This window comes from Spermophilus citellus (assembly GCF_964194105.1).
Source record: "Spermophilus citellus genome assembly, chromosome: 10".
In the NCBI taxonomy this organism is placed as follows: domain Eukaryota; kingdom Metazoa; phylum Chordata; class Mammalia; order Rodentia; family Sciuridae; genus Spermophilus; species Spermophilus citellus.
Window position 1 is genome coordinate 74,650,959 of NC_138197.1, and position 20,509 is coordinate 74,671,467.

The 20,509-nt window shown below is 33.2% G+C and overlaps 1 protein-coding gene and 1 pseudogene across 2 annotated transcripts; one reads left to right on the plus strand and one right to left on the minus strand.

Annotated features, from left to right (window-relative positions):
- The first annotated feature begins 7,745 nt into the window (after nucleotides 1–7,745).
- LOC308658238 (ubiquitin carboxyl-terminal hydrolase isozyme L5-like) lies at nucleotides 7,746–8,896 on the plus strand (annotated as a pseudogene). Its single transcript has 2 exons — nucleotides 7,746–8,582; nucleotides 8,752–8,896. The product of its transcript is annotated as a ubiquitin carboxyl-terminal hydrolase isozyme L5-like (transcript).
- Nucleotides 8,897–11,576: 2,680 nt separating this feature from the next.
- LOC308658830 (olfactory receptor 6C3-like) lies at nucleotides 11,577–12,515 on the minus strand (the record flags this gene model as incomplete). The annotated part of the gene is made up of 1 exon (XM_081311749.1): nucleotides 11,577–12,515. The coding sequence occupies one exon, from the start codon at nucleotides 12,513–12,515 to the stop codon at nucleotides 11,577–11,579; it is 939 nt and encodes a 312-aa protein (XP_081167875.1).
- Between the last annotated feature and the right edge of the window lie 7,994 nt (nucleotides 12,516–20,509).

The window sequence follows — 20,509 nt, forward strand, 5'->3', positions numbered from 1 at the left end:
AACTTTAGCATTCTGTAGTGATCTTGCTTGCCTCAGTTATTATCGTGATTTTCAAATGTTTTTGTATTTCCCTCATTTCTTCTGTGTTTATTAATTGGTGTTCTTCTTGAGAAGAAACTATCTTTTTATCTTTTTAAATAGTGGTTAAATAATATATTTATAACAATATAAACTAGAAAAAGTTAATCTTAATTTTTTTCAGTTTATAGTCCAAATTATTTTGTTTCTCAAGTTCTGCAGCTTTGGTCATTGGCTGTTCTTTCAGCTTGACTCCTGGGTTCTTGCAATCTGACTCTATTAATTTACGTCTTCTCAGAGCATGTTATTGGACAGAGATAGAAAATCTATGTATGCATACTAATTCATACATCCATGTGGATGTATGAGAATTAATGTCTTAATAGTTTGTCTATGCATATGTATGTATATAAACTTGTAGGAAGAGTTGATCTTTATTATTCGTGGCAGTTATATTCCAGTAGTTTCTGCACACACTGAAGCAGCAAAACTGAGTACTTACTTCTAGGGAAAATCCATAGGGCTACATTCCTATAAGCCTCTGGTCACAATAATTTCATTAAGAACATTTGTTTTTTTTCAGATTATGCATAATTTCTGTTCTATAGGTTACTTTTCCAATGTCCCTATAAAGCACAATAGTCTCAGTAATCCTGAAAATGTACTCTTCTATATCACCCTTTTTTGTTTGTTTGTTTGACATGTTTTAGGTATTTAGCATTTTTTTCATAAATGCTGATCCTGCCTCACCTCAAGTTTTACATTTTCCATACCTTATCATCTTTTGAAATATGGAAGGCAGCAAGTACTAGCTCTAGCTTTTAACATCTTCCTATTCCTGAACAAATTTTTCTTAAGTTTCAGCCTCTCAAAAATGGTACCAGTATGCTTTTTTCAAAAAATCCACTAATTTAGCTGTTTCTCTTCTTTTCTACAGATTCATATGTACAAAAGATTTTACTTTATCATATTTAGGGTAAGCCTCTTTCTTTTTCTGGATGTGTAGTGTTGTTTATTCAACATTGAACTCATGGACAACAGACTCATGCCTGAACTATGGATATTTAAAAGAGTATTTTCTCCATATGTCATATTACCACCTTCTTATTTTTAAAAATAGTACTTTATTGCATTGCTTGGAGACCACTTGAAGCACCAAAATCAATTAAAAACACAAAAATGGAAAAATGTGGCACTGAGTATACCATGAAAAGGGCACTTGTTTAAGAGATAAGATGCAAAGCAAGAAGCAGAACATCATCTTGTTTAATCTCCCCTTGGAATGTGCATGATGCAAAATTCAATGTATTTTTTTCCTGCTCTGAGCAGCTACCCAAATGACTGAAAATGACCAAAGTGTTCATTTGAGGATTTTAAATACACTTTAGTCAATTGGCAAATTTTCAAGTATAAAGTCAATCAACAATGAAGATTGATTTTATGTAAAATAAATCCAAGTTTGTAATAATACTTAGAACTTCAGTTCTCACATGTGGAGTTCAGCCTAGCATTCCTCATTTATTTAGTTATAATTTCTTTCCTTGGTAGGGAGGAACTTTGCTATGGTTATGAAAATATATTCACTTTGTCTAAATCTCATGAACATTGAGTAATTCAGAACTGCTAATGTATATGCCTGTGAGAAGCAAGTTTTCCACTCATAATAAAGAACAGCTGATGATTTTTTTCTTCAGTATTAGTTGCCTCATCTCTCAAAGTCTCTCATGCAGCCCCTTTTTGGACAACCTGCATGGGCTCACTCTAGTCCAACTAGAAGGTCCATGGAACAGGGTAGAGGAGAGTGTGGTTGTAGAATCACTGATCAAGACCTCTGGAGACTAAGCAGGAAGCAGGTCTGATTTTATCGTGCAGTTACCATGTACATATACTCAGGCAGTTGCTAAGCAGATTATAGGCAACCACCAATGCAATTTCTTGCTAACTATCCTTGCAGCAACCAATCGAGGAGCAGGCATCGGAGCAAGCACAGGGACTGCAACAACATGGCTTCATGCCTCCGTTTGCCACTCACATACCTAGCACAGGGGAGTGGCCTGCCACTCAAATGCTCTTAACATATGCCATGTATGCAGTACTCCATGCACTTGTCCCCACAACAACCCATGTACCCTCTCAATTCTGACCACAAATGATTTGTTTTCTATCTATGGTTTTTGTACATTAGAATGTCATACGAGTGGAATCATATAAAACACAGACTTTGGGTTTGCATTCATTTACTTAGTATAATTGTGTTTTATTCATGTCAATTGTGAATCCATGTAATATTCCATGAAATATACCACTTTTGTGTTTCCATTCACTTTCTGAGGAACATTAAGATGATCACTATAGCAACTATGACTAAAGATATTATGTGAATTAACAGAGATGTGTTTGTGTAAATATGTTTTCATTTAACTAGGAGTGGGATGGCTGTTTTCATCTCTCTTTTTCTTGTTGTTGTTGTTGTTACATGTACATTTAACACCACAAGAAAGTGTCAGGCTGCACCATTTTATACTCTATTATCCATGTGTGAGAGTCTCTTTCTCTGGCTTCATCTTTTTTCAAGTTTTAGGCTTTTTTGTTTGTTTGTTTGTTTGTGTGTTTATAGCTTTAGTCATTCTAATAGATACATGGTAGGATTTCACTGATTTTTTAATTTTTGTCTTCCTTAAGACCAATAAGAACTTCAGTTCTCACATCTGCAGTTCAATACTATTGAGCAACATTCATATTTTTTGACATTTGACATTTTTGTATTTTCAGTAAAGTTTGTATTCAGATATTTAGTCATTTTTTTTTAGTGAGAGAGGAGAGAGAGAGAGAGAGAGAGAGAGAGAGAGAGAGAGAGAGAGAGAATTTTTAATATTTATTTTTTAGTTCTCGGCGGACACAACATCTTTGTTGGTATGTGGTGCTGAGGATCGAACCCGGGCCGCACGCATGCCAGGCGAGCGCGCTACCGCTTGAGCCACATCCCCAGCCCCAGATATTTAGTCATTTTTAAAAACTTGTTTTCAGTTTTTTGTGTTTTAAGGATTATTTATATGTTCTGGATATATCATTTTATTTGTTAGTGTGGACTACCAGTGCTTCATTGTTTGATAGAAGCATTGATTTCACATCAAATCAAGTTAATTAAGTGGTCACAGATTTTCTTTTTTCTGTGAGTCTGTTTTGTGAGTATACTTTTTATATCAAGGGATATTTGAAGAGAATAGAATTTACTCTATGTAACTAAATACAAAATTTTATTTTATTTTTTTCATCTCTTCATTGTCTTTTTTTTTATTGGTTGTTCAAAACATTACAAAGCTCTTGACATATGATGTTTCATACATTAGATTCAAGTTGGTTATGAACTCCCAATTTTACCCCATATACAGATTGCAGAATGTAGAGTGACAATGGCTTAAGGAATTATCAGGACATTTGAGGAAAGATTTTAAAATAAGCTTTTTGAATCAACCTCAAAGTCATTTTACAAAATTGAGTCTCCATGAAAGCTGCTCCTCAGCAATCAAGACAAATAAGAATATTTGAAGGTTGGGGGAAGATGCAAAATAAGCAAAAACATAAAATGCTTTAAAATTTTATTTCTTGAAATGTAATCCACATGAATAAATTAAATAAAATTTATTATAATCTCTAATTTAGAGATGAGAAACCTGGGATATTGCAACTGTGATTAAGGAGAACCACATTAGGTGCTATATAAGAACAGTTGTCCTATTAACACTACAGGCCTTCAAACAACAGAATATTTTTGAGTAATTGTATGTGAATGGTTGTATGCTATTACATTATTACTGATGTAGTTTAAGATAATATTAATAGTTATACTTTATTAAGTACTAGGAAAGTTACTGGCATGTTTGGAATAAATTTTTAAGTTTCATTTTATTAAATATTCAAAACTACCCTCTGAGAAAATTACTGTTCCTAATTTCCATGTGGGAAAATTGGTGCTTGAGAGTTGAGCCCACTTGCCCAAGGTCACCATGGAAACAGACAGTGTTTCCTAAGATCATATAGAGTAATCCAGAAGTGAGACAGAACTTCCCTAAGTTAAATGTATTGTTGAGTGTCGTTATGATAGTTCATTATCATCTAAGGACATATTTCAAGTTAAGAAAACAACAACAAAAGTGTGATAACTGGGAGAATCTAATCAGAATAGTACAACTGGTAGTAGTGGAGAGCAATCCAGCTGTGACAACTGTGACACTCTGAGCTGACTTGGGGAGGCATTTCCTAGCTGTGATTAACTGCTAACAATAAGATGGGACTGCAACTTACATAGACCCTACCCACCATAAGAAGCAGAGATTCTGATTTTGTTTTGAACCCTGGTTTCAATATTACAATAAAGACTTTGGGAGACAATAATGAACAAATGTTTTTATTACTGAACAGTGATAGATATCCTGTTACCAGGGATAGGTAAGAAAAATGGGATCTCAGGACATTGTAAAAATTACTCTCATATTGATAAGACTTCTGCATTGTTCCCACACATTTATGTGATCCTATGTAACCAAATCAATATATCCATCTATGTATAGCAATATAACCAATGATATAGATGAAGTAAAAAAGAAGTGGCTTAGGCTTGGGAATTGACACACAGGAGACTAAAAGTAGACAAATAGATATTCTAGAGGAAACTTAGGAGAAAGAAAATTCTGGAGATAATCATCAGAAAGAGATGTCAGGCATGATGGAGAATGACCAAGTAATAGCCATGGGGGAGATAATGAATTATGAACCACACCTTCTATGTATACAGCTGAGGTTCTTGATGTGGAGAATTCAGTGTTCAATACAAACATGACAGAGTCTTGCCCACAAGCCAAAGGAAAGTAGAATATACTGAAAGTGTGCCAAGTTATCATGTAGACATAGATTATATCTGACCTTAGCAACAGAAGAATCAGGGGATCCTGAGTTTCTTTGACAGAAATAATTTTATGTGTTGTCCAAGAGATTTAACTTTAATTCCAAAGGAACAATTTTCTTCAGAATATTTAATTGTCTAGTGTATCATAATTTGAAAAGAAATCCCCATAATTAAGTGTGGTGTTTTGGATGTGTTTACTTTGCAGAGTTTCTCCCCTTCCCGAGGAGTTGCTGGGGCAAACTCTTGACTCAAATTATTGTTATGATTTGTATTGGCCACATAATATATGTTGATATGTATTGGCCATATGTAGTTACCTGTTTCCTGTGGCTCTCTACATTCTTTAAAGGGAATAGAAAAAATATCCACCTAAGGGACTATTATAATGTTTGAAGGATCAGTAAAGTCTTAACACAGTTCAAAATGTAATATTCACCTAAAGAGAGTGAGTATTGGTTTCATGGCCTTAATGTGTTTCTCATAATAGATTGACTCAATAAAAAGAGCTCTCGTGCCTGTAATGCTAACAGCTGAAGAGGCTGAAGCAGAAGGATTTCAAGTTCAAAACCAGCCCCAGCAACGTAGCAAGGCCCTATGCACCTTAATGAGATCTTGTCTCAAAGTAAAAAAATTTAATAAGGGCTGAGCATGTGGCTCAGTGGTTAAGCATCCCTGCGTTCAATCACTAGTAACCTCCCACAAAGTAGCTCTTTCTTCGAAAACATAAATAGGAAGTAATTGATATTTTCTGCTTTCTAATCATTTCCTCATGATTGACCATATGCTTTATTCCTTATTTTTACAATTGTGTTATTTATAATCATGGTTCTCTTTGCCCAGAATATCCATTTCATTACATTTGTATTTACTTATACTCCCTCCTGGATAATGCAGATATTCTGAACAATCCCCTCCTTTACATTGATATAGCACTTGGTATGTTTTTATAAAACTTAATTCTATAGATAAATGTCTAGCATATTGAGTAGAGTGGAAATGGTCTTATCTACCTAAATAACTGGCACATACTTGCAGTCCTGTTGTTTAAAAAATATATTTAGATAATGTTTGAATTATCACAATTGTTTAAAAAATTAGGAAGAACAAAGAAGATTCTTATTCTGGTTATATAATACTGTTAACATCCATATGTAGATGTTGAGGTATGAATACATAGTGTATGCATGCATAATCACCTATTATATTATTTATGAGACATTATCTCAGATATTTTACATGTATTATTTCACTGTTTTCTTGTTTTGTGCATGAACCTCAGTCAAAAAGTAAACCCCAATGTTTCCTGTATACAAAATGAAAAGCACTTGAAATAGTTTGACATGGTCTAGAAATCTAGGGTAGAGTTGTTGCTATAATTTTTTTTCTTCAAATAAAACTGGGAGACTAATATACATGGGTTGGTACACTGGATAAACTAAGTAGAAGATGAGTTCATGATTCATGATATGTGTTGAAGCCAGAGAGAGCAATTGGGAAGAGTTTTGCCACTGCTTTGAGAACTTTATAATCTTATTATCGCTATATATTGAAGAAACACTGGGGTTTATTACTTGATTCAGTCAGTCCATGCAAAAAGCAAACAGGAAAACTGTGCAATTCATACATGTTAATACTCTGGGCTAATGTCTTGTAAATCTTTAATCAAGAAATAATGTGATTCTTTATAATGTAAACTATGAGATGATAAGAATGAAAACTAAAGTGACAGCAAAAGAAGACAAGGTATATCAAAGCCTTAGGACAAAAATGAGCTCACATTTAACAATTATTGTGGGGTTGACCATAATATAAGGTAAACAGCAGAAAATTCAACCTCTATCATCATCAATGATAACATTGCCTGTACTATTTCTCCCCATGAGAATTTTAGAACATTTAGGGAAGAATCACCCTTTTTCATTACAATATTCTCCAAACTTGTCATAACAAAATTAAGTAGAATGTGAATAATCATAATAAATTAATATAAAGTTCTCTAACAACAGTCATTTTTTATCAGAAACATCTAAAACACTATCTCAAATGAAAGTAAATTAGTATATTGTAAATACATGACTCTGATTTGTGATATTGGAGAAGTAGACATATCCCATAATTGCCACCCATAATCTCCAAAATACTGAATTCTCAAAACATCTATTTCACTTTGTTCATTTACTATAAATTAGAAATAATACTACTTATTGCATATGGCTTGCTTAATACAAAATAGAGTATTTAGAATAGTATCACAGATGTTATTTCTTGTCCCTACTGTTAAAATCTCCAAAGTCATTTGTAGAAGTCACTTTCAGTTCTCCATAAAGTTAAACTCTTACCAGTTCATTGTAATTTTAATCATTTTTCATGTGTAAGTTTCTTTTATTGGTGCATATTAAGTATAAGAATGATGGGTTTCATTGTGGTACTTTGTACATGCTTATAACATGATTTAATCAAATTGAATTCATTTTTCTTGGCAAATTTTACATTTTCTGCTCTCTCTTTCTCATATGTATATAATTTTGGCAGTTATTTAATAGACCTAAGGAAAAATAAATCTGACTAATGGTGAATATTAATTATACATACCTCATAAAATAGTTGAGAGGATTAAATGAGCCCCTAGGTTTAAATTTAAACAGTCATATGAACACCTACACTCTAGATTTGTAGGTGGTGTCCAACTGTTTCAATAATTATTCTACCAGACAAGCTCTGCAACAGGTTTGCTCAGATCTATGGCCATGTGCAGCTGGTGCTGGGGACTAAGGAGAATGCAAGGTGGAGTGTGTGTGTGTGTATGGGGGGGGCAGGGCCAATGACTGGAAATGCCAGGGAATGGTGCCTCATGGAAAGTGACCCAAGGTCTTTCCTGAGCTCATTAAAGGATTCAATTGCCATGGGTCCCAAGTAGAAGAAATATGGAGTTTAGAGCCTGAGAATTTTGAAAAGTTAAAGCTAGTTCATGGCTTAATTTTTAAAGTGGCATCCAGAAGAACCAGCAGGCACTGTTATTCAGGATTTCAGACTTGACATGATGTTTTTTTGTGAAGCAGGTAATTAACAATGCATGTGCTACTCAAGCCATTGCAAGTGTGTTATTGAAATGTACCCATCGAGATGACCTTTTAGGAGAGACATTATGAGATTTTAAAGAATTGTCACAGAGTTTTGATGCAGCTATGAAGGATTTGGCCCTCCCTGAGGAATTCAAATGTGATTTGACAGGTACACCACAGTTTTGCCAGACAGCAAATGTTTGAATTTAATGCAAAGACGTCAGCCAAAGAAGATGTTTTTCATTTTGTCAGTTATATTCCTGTTAATGGAAGACTGTATGAAGTAGATGGTTTAAAAGAAGGACCAATTGATTTAGGTGCATGCAATCTAGATGACAAGATCAGCAAAGTATGGGCAGACATAGAAAAATTTATACAAATGTACAGTGAAGTTGAAATTCAATTTAATTTGATGGTCATGTGTCTTACAGAAAACTGATATATGAGCAGAAGATAGCAGAGGTTCAAAGACAACTTTCAGAGGAACCTGTGAATACAGATCAGGGTAGCAATATGTTAAATGCTATTTTATCAGAAGTTGCCAAAACTCAGACACTTATTGAAGAAGTACAAATTTTAAAAAAGGATACAAGATTGTGGCTGGGGTTTGGTTTATCTGTAGAGAGCTTGCCTAGCACGTTTGATCCTCAGCACCACATAAAAATAAATGAAATAAAGGTATTGTGTCCATATATAACTAAACAATATATATGTGTGTGTATTTTAAATCTTGTATCTATATCTATACTTTTGATATAGATATAGATACAAGATTTAAAATATCAGAAGGGAGCATGATTATCTGCCTTTCATTATGGAATTGTTGGAGACTTTAGCAGAACATCAGCAGTTAATACCTCTTGTAGAAAAGGCGAAAGAAAAACAGTGCAAAGAAAGCTTAGGAAATTAATTGAAGAGGATACTTTCTTCTTTTACACTTATTTTTATGGCAGTACTTAGTATAAGGAACTTTGAGCAACATCCTGACTCAGTGCACTTTTGGCAACACTACCAGTCTGTCTTTTCAATACATGATTAATAAAATTTTTCACTACCTGCATCATGTGCATGCAGTGTGTATTAAATAAAAGTGATACTGAGAGTGCTTGCCCAAATTCCATTGTTTGATATTGAATCTGAGAACTCTTGTTGGTATTCTGGATATAATATATAACTACAGTAAAGAACCCAGAAAACACACAAATTATATTCTTTACCTCTAATTGTTCTAATTAATTGATCGGTTCCTTAGCTTAAGTACTTTAGATTTTTAAATGTCAGATCTTAATTAAATTGGATGATCTGTTTCTTCTTATGATTAATGAAAAAAATCAATATTTATGTTTTTGATATATGATTAATGAAAAAAATCAATATTTATGTTTTTGATATATGTTTTGAGGATATTAAAACTGAATTTTTCCTCTTCTACCACTTAATTTATTTTAATGCAGATCCTTTGAAAAGAGCATAACTACAGTTTCTAGTAATTTCCATTACTGCCAATAGAAAAGGGATGGTTATATATTGTAATTTCATTTTAGCAAACTTTCTTCAAGTGTTTGTGTTACTTTGGAGAACATATTATAGAATTATTGTAGGAAGATCTGAATATAATGCCTCAGAACAAATTTCCAAGAACAAATTTCAATGCTTAAAGAGTTTGGTGTTATTCTCAATTTGGCAAACATTTCAAGCTGTTCAGGTGTTTGTAATGAAAAATTTGAGCATTGACAATTAAGATTATCTGCTTTAAAAAACAATGGCAGTTGTGATAGAGTCCTTCTGTGATAATTGGAACAAAATTAATATAGGTCAGTTTCCAAGAGCCCTGTAATATACAATGTACTCACAGAGGATTTTTTTTTTTGTGAGCAGGGGAAGGTCATATTGGTTTTTATTTTATAAAATACCACTGAACTGTATTCATGCTTCTGGTTTTCTTTTCCAAGGTAAATGCTAAAGAATATTTATAAAACTTCTGTTTATAAAAGAAATAAACAAATTTTTCTTTACCAAGTACCAAATTTTACCAAAATTTGTATGTGACTTTTTAGCATTTTATAATTTATTACTATTACTTTATTATTTATTATTTATTATTTTAATATAATTTATTTTATTAGGGGGAATACATACCTATTATTCAACTCCAGCACATGAATTTTTTGATTGTCTTAAATCTGATTAATTGTGGTATTATTAATTAACTTATAACTTATGAGGAGAGGCTTGTGGTAAAATTGAGTAGAAAAATTAATGAAATATTTTTCATATATAATTTCACTTGGAGGCACTACAAAATATGTGTGTTTTTACTTATTTGTGGGTATATAGATATTTTGTAGTTTTGGAGAGTTTCAAAGCTCTGTTACAATTTTTAAAAATGTTTTCCTAAGGATGTTCTTAGGCTCATCTTGATCTCATTCATTCACTTCAGATTAATTTCCATATTTTCTTTTATTGAGGCTTAAATTTTGTAAAGCAATGCTAGGATTATTGTACAAAGTATCAATAATCACATAAATCAGTGGAATAGAAGACAGGACCTACAAACATTTATTTTTCATCTAATCACTTAACTTTTAAGAAAGGTGTCAAAGCAATCAAACAGGGAAGGAGAGTCTTCAACAAATGGAGGCAGGATAGTGGAGCTGAATACCCACTTGGAAGAAATGAATCACAAGCCCCCTACTTCACAAAAATAAATTTAAGTTGAATCATAGACATAAATGTAATTGCTAAAAAAATATAAACTTTTTTTCAAGAACACTTTAGTGAATATATTTGTGACTTGAGAGTAGTCAAAGATTTCTTGGGTCATAGAAAGCATTAACCATAAAAGATCTAGAATTAAGGTTCATAAAAATTAAAAGCTTACTTTTGAATGACACTTTAACAAGAGTAGCTTGTATAGAATGACGTTTTTAAAATATCTTAATAAATTCAAGTTAATAGATATAAGGATTTTTTCCTTAGATTTAATTCTTACAAAAATCCATTGTAGAATTTTCCATAGTTTAAGATAGTTCATCTGATTCTTCTTTGATCATCGCAAATGCATTGTGATACCATTAATTTGTTCTGCTTGTGAACAAAGAAGTATAATTCTAAAAAAAAAACACCCAAATTAGTTGACCATATAATAATACTGAAAAACTTTTATTGTATCTTCTGCTCTCATCCTCTTATTACTTCTCCTCATTATTGTCACACTTATTATTAGTATTAACCTTTATTTAATTACCAGGTAAGAATGAAAATTTTGAAGTTCCCATCCATTCCAACCCTCTTTTCATCAAACTTAATGACATTTGTCTATTCCAAAGCAAACTACTTCTATTTAAAATCATAGTCATTAACCCAGGTCTTCTTCTTTGCTCAAATATATTTGGCTAAAATATTTGAAATGTCAGAAAATTCTGCAGCAATATTTAGCTTTATCAAATTTATTAAGAACACCATGACAGAAAGCAATGAAATGCTAAAGGAAAAAGCAACTAACAATAATATGAAGGAAATGTGTTGAGAGGTTGTTCATAATAGAAAACACTTATAAGAACTTTATTTTTCTATCATTACTAACACTTTCATTTACCAGAGAGATGCATCACTTTCTGGATGGTGTCCTTAAAGGCTTGCTTCACTTGCTGATTCCTCAGAGAGTATATAAATGGATTCATCATGGGAGCAACAGAGGTATTGAGAATAGTGACTCTTTTGGTCATTGATGATGTTTCTCTTGCAGAGGGATTAAGATAAATGAATATGCAACTTCCATAAGAGATGGAAATGACAATCATGTGAGAGGAACAGGTAGAAAATGCCTTTTTTCTCTGACTGGCAGAAGGGAGTTTCAAAATTGTCCTTATGATGAACATGTAGGATAGAATTATTAATGCCAAAGTGAAAAGCAGAATCATTATTGCAGAGTAAACTCCGACCACTTGTAGGAGCCATTTGTCTGAGCAGGATAAGTTCAATAAGGCAAAGTAGTCACAAGCAAAGTGATCAATGACATTGGAGCCACAGTAATCTAACTGGTGAAAAAGAATAACTAGTGGGAAGATGTTTAAGAATCCTGCCAGCCAAGCACAAAACACAAGCAATATGCAGACTCTCTTGTTCATGATGGTGGTATAATGCAGGGGTTTGCAGATGGCTACATAGCGATCATAGGACATGGTCGTTAGAAGGTAAAATTCAGTTGTACCCAGGAAGATGGAGAAAAACAACTGAGCCATGCAATCATCATATGAAATTGATTTGTCCTTAGTAATAATTGCGCCCAGGAATCTAGGGGTACAGACAGTTGTAAAGGTGATTTCTAATATAGAGAAGTTTCTGAGGAAGAAATACATAGGAGTCTGTAGATGTGAGTCCACCAATGTGAGAGTGATGATTGTCAGATTTCCAGCAACACTCAATACATATGTGATAATTAAACAGATGAAAATCACAACCTGAAGCTCTGGGTCATCTGTTAGCCCTAGTAGAATGAATTCTTTGGGTACAGTGTGATTTCTCATTGTCAATCCTTTTTTCCCTCCGTTTTAGAACATAAAGTGTATGTTCTCCTATAGTATAAAAAAATATTAGAATGAAATCGAAGATAGGGCAAAACACTTTAAAATACTCATAGAGATTAGTTTTATGTGAAGTAAATTAAAACATTGTGTTCACCAGTATCCCTCTCCAAATTGCATGCTATCTTACATCCAAATAACTTGTATTACCAGGAGTCAAATATTGATCTCTCTTCTTTGAAAATCCACAGTTACAGGCCATGGCCAAAAGGTTCTCATGTGAGAGGAACAGGTAGAAAATGACTTTTTTCCTCTGACTGGCAGAAGGGATCTGTGATAACATTTAAATAGAATCTATTTCTTCCAGTATTTTTTAAAAATCAAGTTACTAATTATTTGAAAAATATTTACTTTATAAAAACATGAAAATATTGTAATTTATTTTTTCCTTTCCTCAATATTACAAAACTAATCTAGAATACAACATAATCAAAATAAGAGTTTGAAAGTTTTCAAAGTTTGCTTAGGCTTACCTTCAGATATTAGATTTTGAGAAACTCAGCCCCTTGTAGCTTAGGCAACTTTCACAAGTTTAACAGCCAGTCACTGTAATAATCACCTCACTTGAGAAACTTCATGTTTATTCATGGAAATGTGTTTACATCTTCTCATAAATTTACTACTTTCAAGTTTGGCTAATGCAATTACTCTTCTTGCCTCATTTACTTTTCTAGTAAAAAGACCAAAAGGACAAGAAAGGGAAACTTCTTTTCTCAAAACAAATCATTGCCTAGAAATATTTACATTTATAAAATGCATGATTCAATCATTTTTACAATATGGTTGTAGCAAATGAACAATTGGATGATGAAAATAACAATTACTGGGAAGAAGATATTCCTTTCAGATAAAGAATGCCCTCTTTAAATCCTATATCCAGCCCAGCATAGCATTTAAGCATAGGGAAAAATAATAAAAAGAACAATCCAGGCCTGTTGTCTTGGGACCCCTTCATGATATTCCCAGCAATAAATAACAAGTGAGCTTGTTATTCTCTAACATAATATATATTCCATTTCATTTATATGTTTCAAATTACAATTGGCACATATAATTGTAGATTTATAAACCTTTTAATATTGAAAATTAAATAATAGAAGAATAAGAAACTTACTTTCTGGTCTTTCTTGATGATTAAGCTAAATTCTAACACCTGGGTTTCTTAAATAGTCATATTTCACAGCTGGCCAATTGGTTCAGCAAATTTATTTGATTTCCTTGATACTCTCAAAAGAAATGGAGTGATTTAACTTTTTCATGAAAATCTCTAATTAAATTCATCCAATTTAATTAGAGACCAGTAATATTTGACCAACAAAATTATGATTTTTTTTTACAGTAAACTTGTTGGAACATTTTATATTAAAATCAATCCTACTTTTTTCTCTCACACAGGATCTATGTGTAAACAGAGTTAAGATTAATTTGACTAAAGTATTCTCTCATTACTCACTAAAACCTTTTTCTTTGCATTTCACAGAAGTTTTAAATAAATATTTTGCAAACCTATAATCCTACACACAGATAATATTTTCCTTAAACATATGAGAATATTACATTTTCCTGCAAATTCTAATTTGCACAACATAAAATGAGGGCTATTTCAATCTATGTATGTGATACAAGTGGAGTTGGATTTATTTTTATCTGTCTCTTATAACCTTGGGAATTCATTAAGTAAATGAAGATTGCCAAGCAGAGTCATCATTAAATGATACAGATGAATAATTGGTATCGGGGTTTTTTATTAACATTGATAAGAAAAATATAAACTATATTGATGTTAATAAGACTTGTATATGAATAACATGTGATATTGAGTGTATAAAATTTTGATTTAGAATTTGATTCTCCTATTGTTGTTTGAATTCATACTTTTTTCTTTGAGAAATTCTGGACCTATCTTCAGGAATGTTAGCATGTTTGTAATCCTTTAAATTTTGGCAACATGGTCAAATCTTCCTCCCAATAACACAGGGAAATGGTAGAAAATGCTGTATGAGTTTCTAGTCTGATTTAAGTGTCTTCCAAAATGGCCAGTGTTAATGATTTCTGATGAGTGTTATCACTCTATCATCATTTACATTTAGGAAGAGCCTCCCTATATCCACAACTAATGTTATAGCAATGTTTGCTAAAAGTTGCATTTACTTCCCTTCATTGTATTGTATACTTTAACTGAACTGTTCCTTATGGTAATACATATGACATCCTCTTACAGCAAGAATAGTTATGAACCAAGAAAATAAATATTTAGAAATATGGCATTAAATATTTAAACTTATGTATGTAAAATTGTTCTACATAGAGAGATGTAAATTTATAACCAGATAATTTTAGTGCTCATATGCTATAGATAAGCTTATATGTAACATACATTTTCCTATCTAACAATTTCTTCTTAGTTTTTAACATATAACAAATGCACAAAGCATGTGTGTATTAAATTTCAGAAGTGCAATCATTGATGAATGGAAGACAAGAGTCTCTGAACATGGGAGAGATGAGAGAAAAATAAATAAAGATGAGTAGGAGACACTAGTTAAATCATAGAAAAATTCAATGGCACTGAGTTGTGTTGAATTTATAATTGATACACTTTATTTTAGGCATTGAAATGACTGATTCACCATATTTATGTAGAAATGATAACAACTATTTCCTAATTCTGAAAAGTATATTCGATTGCCTTTGTTTTTAAATACAAGTAGAGATTGTTTTCCTATTTTTCTCTCTAAAACCTTTAACAGTAATAAATATTGCAATCATTGTTTGAGATTTATTGATTATCAAGCATTGACTAAATATTTGGCTCATCTCATTTTTTTTCTAAACAGAGAAAAAACCATATGAGGCAGCTTATATAAAAGCTTGAGGAAGAAAGAAGTTAAGAAGTTAAATATCCAATCTCCCTCATTTGTGCATTTGTCAGCCATGTAAACTTCCTAATATTTTTAGAAGAAAAGAAAGATGAATCTCTATTAGACAAAGCATAGAATTTTATTTAAATGTCCTATTATATAAACTTCTTTAAAATCTTTTCTCAAAATCTAAATTAATGAAAGCCTTGACTCTCTTCTTCCTCAACCACTTGCTCATTTTTCTTTTCTATCTCTACTTCTTTGTTTTTAGCTTCTGTTACCTTAATAGTTTTTCTCCTGATCTCTTAATATTTTACTTTTCATTTAACTGATCTATTTATTACACTTCTACCCAAAAGCTAAAAGGACACTTACTTTTTAATAATACGAATAATATGACCCCTTAATTCTAAGGTGTTCTGAGGATGATTAGTGCTAGATTTAACCCAATGAAACATATTTCAGCTACCAGGTCTCACCACTGCTTTGAAAGGTGAGTGGAATTTTTTGAATGGCAGAGCTAGATGGTGGAATAAGACTCACTAGCCATCATTGCTCTATAATTTGTGCAACTATACTCACATGCAATAAGCTCCATAACAGCTAAGGAACCAGGTGAAACATCAATAGAACCTGGTTGTAGGATAAGAATAAAAATTGACACATCAAAGAGGGTAGAATGGATAGTTTCATGCTATCTTTGTCACCTCTCCCCAACCCCAGGCAGCACAGTGTGGAGAAAGACACCATCTACTTGGGGAAAGGAGAGGTACATGAGCATAGGATTTAGCCATTAGACCCCAATGTCAGACCCACCATGGTAAACACTGCGCCAGCTACACTATTGACTTAAGATTTTATCCATGGACTGAGCTTCTAGACTCATGCTGGCAAAAGAGAAACCACAAGTCCTTTAAGATGTACTCATTTTCTTGTTCTCAAAACCACCAGCCAAGTGTAATAGACCTGGATTTTGGACAAATCTCTTGGATAAAAGATCATAGCAGTTGTGGGATTCAAATCCCCGAAGCACTGCGCAAGGCTCAATGGTCACAGAATTACATTCCAGTTTTGAGCTACTCTGGGCAGCCCAAGATTATAAGGCCAAAGAAATATATAACAGGTTGCCACTGTGGCTATCCTGTGGCAATGGCTGCAGTGTTTATAGGCTTAGAGATCATGCCAGGTGATCTATCCAGAATCTCTGAATAAGCTTACCTTTAAAAGATGTTCCTTAACAAAGTGAGACTGGAAAGGCTGGAACAAATGCATACATTTTCAACAAATGCATACATTTCAACAATAGACATGAATGCATGACCACAGGAATTAAGAACAACTGAGGAAGCATGATGTCACCAAGTAAAAAAAATAAGGCACCAACGACTGGCTCTTAAGAGATAGAGATGCCTAACCCACTTAACAAAGAATTTAAAATAGCTGTTTCAAGGAGTTCAGCGAACTTCAAGAAAATTCAGAGAAACAATTCAGAAATGTTTTAGATAAATTGAACACAGAGGTTGTGATAACAGGCAAATCAAATAAATATTTTAAAATATGATGACAAAATGCAATTCAGAGCATTAATATCAGAGCGGATCAAAAAGAGAACCTGTCAAAAACTGCAGTAAGAGAATATTTTCAAATGAATATATTTGAGAAAAGAAATATGTTAGATGAAGAAACTAAAAATAATGAAAAAGTTCATAGAATTTATAGAACAGTGACAAAAATGAAGAAATGTATAAGTCATTAGCATTCAAAAGAGAGTTGAGAAAGATAAATTTGTAGAAAGATTATTTCAGAAAAGGATAGCAGAAAACATTACAAACCTTGAGAATGATATGAATATTCAGGGTTAAAGAGTAAAGCTCCCCAATAGGGATCAATTCAAATAAGACTATCCCAGAATGTATTGTAACCACACTATCAAAGATGAAAGAAAAAGAGAGAATCTTGAAAAGAGCAAGAGAAAAGAAGCAAATAATAAGGGAGATTAAGTAAGGGAGATTAAGTACACCTACAAAAGACCTCTCAGCAGAAATTTTAGGAGATGCAGTAGGATTATGAATTCAAACAGCTGAAAGAAAACAAAACAATAGCAACAGAAAACTCCTACCAACCAATAATATTGTACCCAGTAAAGTTTTCTTTCAAAAGTAAAGACAACATAGGGCTGGCATTGTAGCTCAGTTGTTGAGCACTTGTCTAGCATGCATGAGGCAATAGGTTCGATCCTCAGCACCACAAATAAATAAATAAATAGATAGATAGATAGATACATAAATAAAACAAAAATATTTTAAGAAGACAAAAAGGAAAAGAAATAAATGCAAGACAAACTTTCCCCCACAATGAAAGTGTCCATGTGTTTTTTTTAAATTAAATTTATTATGAAATATACATAAAACATAAATATTATATGATAATGAAGTACCATGGACAGTGTTGATACATGCGTATATTATGTAATATGTAAATTGGGTTAAACATATCTGGTGTAAGACACCAGTATTATTTCCTTTTGGTGAAATCATTGAAAATATTCTGTTCTAATATTTTGATATACACAGTACATATTGTTTTTTGTAGTCATCCTGTTGTGCTATACCACACCAAAACTTTGGGCTCCTATTTAACCGAAACTTAGTACATATTGGTCACCATTTCCCTGTTGTTCCTTTCTTCCTATTCTCCCCAGTCTCACCTCTGGTAACTACCATTCTACTCACCTATGAAATCAACCTACTGTCTTTGTATGTATTTTTTTCACATAGGTGTGAGATCATGCATTATTGTCTCTTTGTTTCTAACTTATTTCATTGAATGTAATGATCTGCAGTTCTACTCATGTTGTTGCAAATAATCGAATTTCATTTATTTTCCTGTGTCTAAAGAATACTTCATTATGTACCACATTTTCTTTCTTTGTCAGTTGAGAGATTGTCTTCGTTTCTTGGCTCTTGTGAATATTGCTACAATAAAAATGAAAATGTGAATGTCTCTTCAACACACTTTTTTACTTCCTCTGGATATATAGCTAGTAGTGGGATTTCTGGATCACATGGCATTTGTATTTCTGAGTCTTTGAGGAACCTCCATTAAGTGCTACATTAATCCCAATACCAGTGTGGAAACAGTCACGTTTCTCCAAATCCTCACCAATACTTATCAGATATCTTTCTGATAGTAATCATTCTTATGGGAGTGAGGTGATAGCGCATTGAGGTTCTGATTTGCATTTCCCTGATATTAATCTTACAATAAGAAAATAACCTCCTAACTTTAGTATTGCCTTTGAAGCTCTAGTGTATATAATTTTCGTACAATTATATTGAATATAAGTTAAGAACAAATATGATTACTCAAGAGTCCAACAAATGTTCCTCCACACATTTATCAAAAAGAAACTTGCTATACTGATTATAATGTGTTGGGTGATAATAGATATGAAGCCAACAAAGTAAAACTCAAGTGTTTAAATGGACAAACAAAAATATAAACAAACAATTTTTTTGGTACAGTTTATCAAACCAAAATTGTACTTAAAAAATGTTTTTGTGTTTACTGGGTTTGATCAGAAGCACAGCTTTTGTTTTGACAGGGCAGTTCAAGTTAAAAGCATTTAACCACTCATATTATTCTTAGTGAAAGCATTAAGTCATTATTCACTGGCAGAACTATTACCACAAATGCCATTTAAGAGTTTGCAAAGACAGAATTAAGTTTATGTGCTTAGTAATAAGCACACACATGCCTTTTATGGAATGATATAAACATTGTCTTTAAACAGAATTAAACATGTCTTTAAACAGAATTAAAACTATTTACATATCATGGACTATGTTTTTTTTTACAAGAAAACTCTATACTGGAAAATTTAAGCATACTTTTACATAAATTGTTAAGCAATATGTTGGATGTACTTGGGTGTGGAAGTGGAAGAAATGGAACAGGAAAATCTCAAATTAACTGTAACATGGCATTTAAAGAAATTATTAGAGAACTAGGATACTTAATAAAGACATTTATGACTTTCAAGATTTTACTGAGTTGCTTTTTATAGTGTCCCTTTTTTTTTTTTGATAAATTTTCTTTCATTTATTTGTAGAAAACCCTGCCCTGTGGAGCACATCCTTTGGGGCTTGCTTTACTTGCTGGTTCCTCAGGGTGTAGATGAAAGGGTTCAGTATGGGGGCAACGGAGGAGTTGAGAATAGCTACTCCTTTAGTCAGTGATGCCTTTTCTTTGGCAGATGGATTGGCATACATGAATATACAAATTCCATAAGAAATAGAGATGACAATCATGTGAGAGGAACAGGTGGAGAAAGCCTGAATGGCAGATGGAATTCTCAAAACTGTCCTGATAATGTACATGTCAGAAAAAAACAAACCACTAATGCTGGCAGATACCACTGCCACAGATATCTTGAGGTCTTTTCTTCAATCCGCTGCCACCTAAACAGCTACCGCCAATGTCTCTGCCTCTGATACCACTGCTGCCATCCCATGGTCACCTGGAGCTCTTTTTTTCTGGGTGCTGTTGCCAACACAACTACAGCCACCTGCTGCTGCCACTGCAGACATGTCTATCCCTGATGCAGCTATTGCCTACACTGCTGTTGACACAGATGCTACCCCCAGAGATCACCTGGGTGACATTGCCCTCACAGTCAAAATTGCAGATGCTGCTGCAGCCACCACTAACATTGTTTCACTGCAGAGACTGTTGACTTGTTCCCTGTTGCCACCAACCACTTCCACTGCTGCTGATACCACTGCCCAGAGGTTTGCTGCTGGGGAGACTCTAGGTTTGGTTGCATATGGCTGCACCCATCTTGGGTTGCTGTTAGGGCCTGGAGGCCAGGATTTACGACAACTGCCTCTTTTGGGGGACTCCAGCAGAGACCTGGAGGTCCACTGTGGGAGTGCTTGTGTGTTTGGTGGCCCCTAGGGTCTTCTGCGGGAGTATTGATGGCTGTCATCTTGCTTCTGTTTCTCAGGTCCCTCCTTTGTATAAGCATATCCCTGGTGGCCTCTTTGCAAGTTGCAGCATTGGGATCCTGAGAATGCA